At 38.2% G+C, this 10,028-nt stretch overlaps 1 protein-coding gene across 1 annotated transcript; it reads right to left on the bottom strand.

Moving 5' to 3' along the window:
- Positions 1-269: 269 nt before the first annotated feature.
- On the bottom strand, positions 270-6,620 carry LOC106523841 (uncharacterized). Its single transcript, XM_014017417.1, has 11 exons — positions 6,151-6,620; positions 5,885-6,072; positions 5,660-5,797; positions 3,476-3,614; positions 2,063-2,240; positions 1,620-1,761; positions 1,380-1,517; positions 1,170-1,222; positions 1,063-1,077; positions 887-963; positions 270-793 (listed from the first exon to the last, which is right to left on the bottom strand). Exons 1-11 carry the CDS (start codon positions 6,280-6,282, stop codon positions 692-694), a joined length of 1,302 nt encoding a protein of 433 aa, XP_013872871.1. The 5' UTR covers positions 6,283-6,620; the 3' UTR covers positions 270-691.
- Between the last annotated feature and the right edge of the window lie 3,408 nt (positions 6,621-10,028).

The raw sequence follows: 10,028 nt of genomic DNA, 5'->3' as shown, positions 1-10,028 counted from the left end.
GAGAGAGAGAGAGAGAGAGAGAGAGAGAGAGAGAGAGAGAGAGAGAGAGAGAGAGAGAGAGATTTATTTCTTACCCTACGTTTTTCCAGTTCTCTTCAAACTCAGATCCTCTACCAGAGCTTTGAGGGTTCTGTTCAGTTTCTGAACTGTTCCTGGGACTGAGCTTTTCTGGATAGAGTTCTCTGAGGTTGTTCCTGGGTTCTGTTGGAGCCACTCATCCATTTTGTTTGGGGTGACAACACCAAGCGCTCTATTGGCATTGGCACCACTGAAGCCTTCAGTCCTTAAAGTTAGATATTAATCACTAGAGTTCACAATCATGAGTTTCCTCTTTGCTCCATGTGTTTCCACTGAAGCATATAGTTTATTTACACAAAAAATATTTCAAAACAGAAAAAGTATGTTTACAGATTTTCTTGAAAAACATTTAACCAACTTTCCCATTGAAATAAAATAACTCCTCACTGTGGCAACCTTCACTTTTTGTTTGAGCATAAATACAAGAATTATATATTTGGATGGATTCACATGCTTGGTTTAAACACAGTTCCAGGTTTTAATCAGGTAGAACACAAACATTTATATTAAAGTGTATTGTGTATTATTTACAAACATATATTTATATACTATAAAAAATGGGTTAAATCCAAATTTAAAGAAACATTTCCAGGGAGTAGGTGTATCGCCATGATTAGCCACTAGATGAGGATGCTGCAAGTTGAACTAAGCGTTTCCTCAGAAGTCGTACGCTCATTTCTGATGTCAGCCCTCGTTTGATCAACTCATCTTTAACCTGAAAAAAAAAAACATGTTGCTGAGATAAAACCAGTTCCAGATTATAAACATGAAACTCTGATACGTAGATCTCAAATATAAATTTACAAACCAGTTTCTCAATAACCTCCTTATTGTTCTCCAGGGACATTGCAGTTGAGATTTTTAAATTGAGAGAATAAACAAAACCTGGAGACAAAGATTTAACGTTTTATCAGAGTAATTCAAATTACAGGCAGTTCTGTTACTGTGCAGGTTCTAGATCAGCTTCATATTCTTCAAACTTACGTGGTGGTGGTGGGACTGTGAAGAGAAAAGCAGATTATCAGAAACAGGATCAGTGCTGGGAAAATCTGATGAGAGTTTAAAAAACATGAAACAAAGATTCAACTCACTTATTTGAACCATCACACATCGAAGCTCAGACTGATACAGAAAACTGGAGTAGCTGTGGAAATATTTCAGAACAGCTTTATTATTATCATACAACTCATGTAGATGCTCAGTCAACCACAACAAAATAAAGTTTGTCTCATCTTACAGTCATAAGATGAATGGAAGGCAGCAAGACTCAGAATGTGATGTTGATATGAGAAGATACAGACCTCGCCTGGACGGCAAAGCAGATGAAGTGACTCTGTCCACTTTCACTGTCAGAGGAGGTCCATGTCAGTGTGTACCGTCCTGATCCTGATGTACTCTTGATCACATTGTACGGTCCACTGAACAGAAGCTCAATGATCCTTTAACAAACAGGAAGTACAATGCTGTCCAAAAATCAAAGTCAAGCTGTTTTCCTTGACTCTATGATCACATTTATGTTAACTTTAAACTTGTTTCCTTACTGTGACGCAGTTGCCTGTGCGATGATGGGGATTTCCACCATCTGATTAACTGTGATGTTGATCTGAGCTCCGTTGTCTGGAGTCGGAGGCACAAATTTAGGCAGGTAAAGACCTTCGGTGCAGGACGGTATTAAAGGAAGCACTGGAGAAAAACAAGAAAGCAACAAACTTGAATAAAACACAAACCTGTCTGTCAACAAAGTGACTCCGTTACACTCAAATTATTCTGCGACAGTTATTTCAGAAAGTAAAATCATTTCTGCAAATGTCAGGTTGCTACTTCAGGTAAAACTTACTCTTCCTATTTTACAGATATTATAAAAATGTGATTTCTTATACCAGATAAACCTCAAACTATACTGAGACATTTGTACACAGATGATGTTTTTAGTCTCCAAAGAGCAGATGTTTGTGGCCATGAACCACAGAACCCAGGTCTGTACCTTTCAAAAGAAACTGGATGGGTATCTTGCTGATAGCACTGCTGGTAGTTTTCACCTCCTGTGAACCACTGGTGTGAGTCAGAGTGATGGTCTGATGGGGAAAGTCCTCCATCATCAACTGGACTGCGTATGAATTTTCACTACTGCTTGAATTCGGGCTGAATGACAAAGTGCAGGACTGCAAGAGGACAGGGAAAAAAATTTAATGAATAGTATCGCAATTTGAGGTTGAATCATATCGTGATTCGAGGTAGAAGTTGTATTGCGATTCAAATTTAAATTGTATGATGAATAAAGGCTGAATCTTATCACGATTTAAGGCTTAGTCATATCAGAATTCAAGGCTGAATGGTATTGCAATTCAAAGTCAAATAATATGACGGTTCAGCCCTGAATCGTAAGACAATTTGAAGATGAATCATTTCGCAGTTTGAGTCTGAATCATATCGCAATTTGAGTCTGAATCATATCGCAATTTGAGTCTGAATCATATCACAATTTGAGTCTGAATCATATCGCAATTTGAAGATGAATCATATCACAATTTGAGTCTGAATCATATCACAATTTGAAGATGAATCATATCCCAATTTGAGTCTGAATCATATCACAATTTGAAGATGAATCATATCACAATTTGAAGATGAATCATATCACAATTTGAGTCTGAATTATATCACAATTTGAAGATGAATCATATCCCAATTTGAGTCTGAATCATATCACAATTTGAAGATGAATCATATCGCAATTTGAAGATGAATCATATCACAATTTGAAGATGAATCATATCACAATTTGAAGATGAATCATATTGCAATTTGAGTCTGAATCATATCGCAATTTGAAGATGAATCATATCACAATTTGAAGATGAATGATATCGCAATGTGAAAATGAATCATATCACAATTTGAAGATGAATCATGTTTGAGTCTGAATCATATCGCAATTTAAAAATGAATCATATCACAATTTGAAGATGAATTGTGTCACAATTTAAAGATGAATCATATACTGACTAAAGGCTGTATCCTATTGTAATTCAAGGCTTAGTCATATCATGATTCCAGGCTGAATTGCATTGCCATAAAGTGATAAATCAAATCATGAATAAAATTCTGTGATTAAAGAATAAATCGTATCATAATTGAAGTCTGAATTGTGTCATGGTTAAATAATAAATTATATTGTGATTATAAATCATAAAGTATTATTTTTTGCTGTTTATTCATCTTAATGAATCAAATCATTTGCAGGGTTTTAAGATACACATCTTATTGTCCACAGACTGGCATACAGTATCAATACTAGCAGCTGTAAGACAATGTTATGATTTTATATCACAGGCATGTGTCATATACGAATATGCTGTACCTATCATCTGCCATGAGATTAGCAGCTGTTACTTACTGATGAGACACTGAGGACAGGTGGTGGTGTGCAGGGGTCACACTCAAACAACATATCATTTCCATATCTGCATTTAACTATGTCTCCATCAGGGTCAAAGGTCAACAAGTTAATATTTCTCTGACAGTTTGAAGGAAGTCTGAAAGAGCAAGAAAATATGAATTTATTTACACAAGGCTTTAAATGGTCAGTTTTTACTTTATTGCTGCATTTTAATGGCTGCGTTAGTCTTGTTTTGGGGTTCTGATTCAGCGCATATGTTATTATTATGGCTTCATGTCAAACAATGTTTAATATTTCCAAATTCTTAGGAACATTATCAGCACTTCATGTTTTCACAAAGGTCACTTGTTGTAGTAATGTTTAAATACACCTCCTTTGAAAGTCAAAAAGTATCCTGTGAAAAAGTGCACTTTTTAAAACACTGTTTGACTTTCAAATAAAACACAAGCTTAACGGACTTATCTTTCAGAGCTTTCTTCCTGGTTTTTCATTCTATTTATAGTATTTTTTTTTATTTTGTTGATAACTCCTCCTCTAAAAATCATAAAAGATATTTAGAAAGTACATCCTCATAAATGACCTAATTTTCTGTTTGTCTTCATAAGACATCTCGTCTTCTACAGCCACTCTAGATTACTTCTGAACAGTTTCAGAACTTCAGGCATAAACAAGACGTCTCTAACTGAACTAAAGCTTGAATGTTTTAAATTACAGCAGTTTCATTATCACGATCATAAAAACTGATGATCTGATCCCCAGCAAGATTCACACCATTTGCATCATCATTTGCGTGACCAAAACACCTCTTTTGTAGACAAGGATGAATGAAGCTCCATCAACCACAGGAGGAGGGATTTGCATGCGAGCTCGACATAAACAAAGCAACCCACTGCATTTTTTCTCTCCATGTTTCAGTCTGACCTGAGAAAGTAAAATGTGCTCAAAAACAAGGAAACAAGTTCTTTTACCTTGAAAAAACCCTCTGTTTCTCATTTGTAAGGGAAATGTCTCATATTATCACAAAGCTTCTCATGTCCCATGAATCTTGAACATATTAAAAACTTGCAAGACAATTTTTTTCATTCAATTCAGTTTATTTATATAGCTCAAAGTAACAAACATCATTTGAGGGCACTGTTCAAAAAATCAATCTAAGGAAGCCAACAGATTGAGTCATCCCGGTTTTTATGTCTTTAAGACATGATTGTGGTTTAATAACTGATTAGATTAATCAGGTTTCATGGATAAATATAACTGAGTATCATCAGCATAACAATGAACATTTATCCCATTCTGTTTAATAACTTTACCTAGCATATATAAAGTAAAGAGGATTGGTCCAAGAGCTCAACCCTGAGGAACTCCATGACTAACTCTGGTGTAAGAAAATGATTCATTATTAACATTAACAAACAGGAATCTATCAAATAAATGTAACGTAAACCATTTTAGAGCTGTTCCTGTAATCACAATCATGTTCAAGCAACAAGTAATAGAATTTTGTGATCAGTTGTATCAAATGTAGCTCTAAGATCTAACAGAGACACCCTCCTAAAATAGTCTCTGGAACCCATTATTTAGTTAAAATAATTTATGGAGCACCAGAATTGTGTTTTTTTTTCTGAGTTGACAAATGTTCATGCTGCAGTTTCATTTGAAACATGCTAATTTTATTTACTTTGTGCTACAAGACGTAGTCAACATTTACTACTTGATTACAAACATGTCAAAGCTCGACACGATCACTAAAGAATTCAGTGAAACGGCAGCAAAGACAGATTGTACTTAAGTCAACTCTGATTGTTTACAAATCACTGAGTAAAAGACACTTGCATGCGAGCTTTCACAGATGAGGCGAGTTTATTGGGCTTGATTAGTTTTATTTTAAATAAGCCTCGTGATAAAAAGCCCTGCTTTGCATTTTGAAGAGCATTGATGTCTGTTGTTGCATTCATTCGCAACAACTGGGTGCAACCAGAAGCGACTGTTGCAATTCAACAACTTTGCTACAGGAATTAATGTTAAATATTTGCAAACATTATGTGAAGATCAAAAAGTAAAAACTCAGTGAGACTGCTACTTAAAATCTGCATATTTTTCAATTTTAGGTCCTTAACTGTCACAGAACCATTAAGATGGTGGCTTCTATACAAAAAAACGTGATGTAAACATTAAAACTACCTGATAACTGGGAGGATGGTGGTCTGTGGTGACGTGTTGGGTTTGCTGCTGTCAGAACGTTTCCTCAGTTCAACAGCAGCCACCGCTCTCCGATATATAATAACATTCAGGCTGGTTGTCCAGGAATTACCAGACAGCCTAGCTTAGAAGACATGAAGGAATTGTCAGATGTTACTTAGAATCCGACGAGCTTTGGTCACTCGTTAGAAAAACAGGTGAACTCACGTAAGTTGAAGTGGAGAGTTGTTGGGAAGCAGATAAGTTGTGATTCCTTCTCTTTGACACCCATCACCACTGCTTTGATCAACAGTGGTGACCGGGAGGCTCTGAGTCGCAGTCCCACAGTTGCCGCTGCAAACCCAAGAATCGTCAAAACCACATGAGATGTAGTTCAACTTGTAACGAAGAATCACCTGTAGATTTAAAGAAAAGGGGGTTAAATTGAATGAAAAATTGAAAGTAGAAGAGAATGACAGAGAAGCTTCACTTACTGAGACTGATCCATCTGAATAAGTATTCTTTGGATAGTATGTCATCACTGTGCCATAAATATGATAAGCTTGAGTTCTGCTGATCAGCAGCAACATAAAGAGCAACAGGATGGAGTCCATGTCTCTGAACATTTAGGCTTTCTCAGACAACCTCTTTTCTACTTCCCTCTAGTTTGTTCATTTAAGATATTTGCATTTAAACAAAAGGCCATTTGTTTGTGTGTCTTCTGGCTGCAGTTCCACTGCTCAGACAAGGAGAACTTAGAGGAACATCAAACAGTGACTGAAATCCTGCAGAGTCCACAGGGGTCTTCTATAGAATATTTCATCATATTTTTATATATTAATGCTACAAAGTTCTGAGGTTGTCCCTGTCCTAATTGGTGGGAAATATCCATCTCCACCTTCTTTCTGTTATCCGTTGTAGGGGTCACCTCGAGTCAAATTATCAAGGAACTATCTTGGACTCTCAGTCCTCTGATGGGCCTTCTAATGGACAAAACTCTTTTCCACTTAGAACTGTATTTAGGCCACCCAAGGCCACTTTCCTTCTAAATCAGATAAAAACAGAAGAATCTTCTCTTATTTGATTTATTGTTCTCTTAACTGAAAGTATTACACATTTTGATAATCAGAGAATGTTTATCAAAGTTACAGGAGAAGAGAGGACAGATCTCTTTTCTCCCTCAGTATGATTTCAGCTATGTATGGTTTTTCTGTGGGAAAAATTCTTATTTAACTAAAATAATCTTTATGGTTTAAGTTGATGAAATATCCGTGTTTTACTTGTCTGAATCATATTTGCAAATGTTTTGAACTTGAAGCAATTCATTTTTCTTTCAGTTATGTTTTAAACAGTACTCATCAGATGATTTAAATGGGTCATGAAATGTGTTGTTCTGAACCACACAGCAACAGCAATAATCTTTGTTTTGTTTCAGGAGGCACAGCGAGCTCTGAAACTAACACTTTCCTTGATAATTTCTTTCTCTAATCTAACCTTCTGAAGGGCGGACCACAGATTCTCTAAGCTTTTAGGAACTAACAGTTTCTGCCCGTCTCAGAACGGACTGAGAAAAGACAGAGTAAAGGTGACTGACCGCCGTCAGTCACCGTAACAACTAGATTCTCTCCGGGGAATCAAAAGCTGAAAACTGTGTCAGGTTTGGCCCCTTCACGCCAACGGGGAAACCTCACAGTGTGAAAAACCACGCCTGGTTTTATCCACCTTCAGAAACTCTCCAGACGGAAGTTTTATTTACAACCTGGGTTCCAGTCGAGGCCTTGTCTTCTGGTTACGGCTGACGTGGACGTAAACGAGTCAAAGAGCACGCCTTGGGGTCCCCTGTTCGACGGTCTAAAGACAGATTCTCCAGCAGCGCCCCCATCTACCTGGCAGGTGACAGAACATCATCTCAAGGTAAAAGCTGGCTGTGTGTGACGTCGAGGTCTGACCAAAGCTGAGCACAGAACGCTTCGCCCTTCTGGTTAAACCCACATTATTTAAGATAAAGTGTAGAAAAGCTAACAGCTTTCTTCAACCTTTTTCTTAACCTCTTCCTTGCCAACTCCTAAGATAAACATCCTCAAATGTCTGGTGTTTAACATCTAAGCTGACGTTTGTGTTTCTATTTAAGTGTGGATAACAATTAAGAAGTTAAAAGCTTGTTATTGTTGGTCCTAAAACTTTTTATAGGAAATTAATTATTCACAATCAGGTGTACTCTAGTCAATTTTGTATGATTTGTAAAATAAATAATCGCATATTATGGTTCAAATAAACATTCACTGACTGAGAGTTACTTTTTGTGTCCATTCATTCTTGCACTAAAGAAATGTTTGTCCAAAAAATAAAAGAGATCCTTGCTAATTAAATTACTCTTATAACCTTGTTATAAGAAGTGTAAGCTGACCCTTACACCGTGATCGGGTTGTGAAGGAAACTGGTCCAGGAGAGAACCTCAGACCTGCCTCTCCAGGGGCCTCATGCATAAAGGAGTGCGCAGCTTTCACACTAAAAGTTGACGTACGGACAAATTTAGAAAAGTGTGTCGCACCAAAATATTCAGATGTAAAAAGCTGTGCGCACGGAGGTTCCTGCGCACCTTTCCTTTATACATCCCAATGAACGTGGAACTGAGCACACGTGAGACACCTCCCCTGACACATCTCCATTTAAATCTGTAAAATAGATGTAAAAATGTCCAGCGTGTGAGATTCTCCTCAGACTGTCCTCTCTGTGGGATCAGAAATGATTTTTAGATGCAGGAAAATTATACATTAAATGGAGAATGAGTGAGAAAACCATCTAAATAAGTAGTGGGGTGTAAAAATGTGTTTGCCACATCACGCAAAGGTGTGTGAGTTGGTGTGTATGCGCGTGTGCTGTTATTTTCAGTGGCGCATGAGACTGACAGACATTTCCACCTTTACAGGTCTTTAATAAATGACTGTAAACACAGAGGAACTGATGACTTTTGTAGAACTTAGAAAAATATTTATTAAATAGTTGATGTGAAGAAATGAGTGACTCGCAGCGCTGCGAGTTTGTGCCGCGGTGTGGGACTGGGAACAGCTGACATTGATCCATACGCACAACTTTACGCAGCAATCTGTTGCGTCTTGTGGGGCTGAGGAATCATCACAACTGAGCTGTTCTGAATTAATCTGCTGAGTTAACGTTTTTTTTTCTCAGTGAAAATTAAAAATGTTTCTTAGAAAATTCACACACATTTTATTTCCCTCAGCGGTGTGTGCGCTCTGCAGGCCAGCGCTCTGCGTGTTTCCAACTACGTGACAACAATATAAACACTTTACAGTTTACAGTAGACTGGAGGTTCTTTGATCATTTTTAGACTGATCTATTTTCTTGTCTAAGGCTAAATGATTTTCAGTCCCGGGGTTCAGTTTCATCATCGTTCGAGTTTAAACAATAAAAACTGAAACTAAAATAAAAATCTAACACCGTGTTCAGACGCTCCTTACATCCAGAAAACACAACAGAGTCATATTTCTGTGGATTCAGGTCAAATTCGTGACTTTGTGAGTTAAAACTGTCTACTGAAAAACTTTGCGTTGCTGCCGCACATTCTCACAGCAGGAGAAAAGTGTGCATATATTTACACACACTTTCACGCAATGTTGGTTTTAATACATCCCAACGTGGGCGTAGAACCTGGCGCACTTAGCTTTTTTGTGCGTACGCACCGTTTATACATGAGGCCACTGGTCCTCCTGGGGAGCCCAAATCATTGTAAGGCCAGAGAGGATATATAATCCCTCCAGCGAGTTCTGGGTCTGCCCCAGGGCCTCTTCCCAGTGAGACGTGTCCGGACAACCTGCAAGGAGAACCACCAAGGAGGTATCCGAATCAGAAGAACCACCTCATCAGAGTCCAGCAGCTCTACTCCTCACCCTGGCTCTAAGGCTGAGCCCAGTCACTAGTATCTGCTTTTTTTTAATCACTTCAGTAGAAAAAAGAACTTAATATTAGTTTCTTAATTTCTTCGTCATCTGTGATTTTTTAAGTAAAGAGAAAATAGAAAAAGAGGGAAAAACAAAGAGAAAAGTAATTAGAAAGATTGAAATAGAGATAAGAAATATATTAAATATGCACCAAGAAAAGACAGGACCACACACCCAACATCTGTCCGCTCACCTAAAAATAAATGGATGAATACATGGAGGGCTGTGCGCCAGCCTGGCCTGGTGACTGCCTGCTGGGGCTCGGGGCCTCTGGCCCTGTTGGGCTTTGGCCTGGGGGCGGGGGGGGGCTGCGCCCTGGGGGCCCGTACCTCTGTGCCCTTTCCTGGATCTGCTCTGATGTGGCGGGTGCCGGTGGGGCCYATGAGTTTGTCGCTGCTGGCCCCGGGGGCTGT

The sequence above is a fragment of the Austrofundulus limnaeus genome, unplaced genomic scaffold, assembly GCF_001266775.1.
Source record: "Austrofundulus limnaeus strain Quisiro unplaced genomic scaffold, Austrofundulus_limnaeus-1.0 Scaffold167, whole genome shotgun sequence".
Classification (NCBI taxonomy): Eukaryota; Metazoa; Chordata; class Actinopteri; order Cyprinodontiformes; family Rivulidae; genus Austrofundulus; species Austrofundulus limnaeus.
This window is presented reverse-complemented; position numbering and strand designations above follow the sequence as displayed.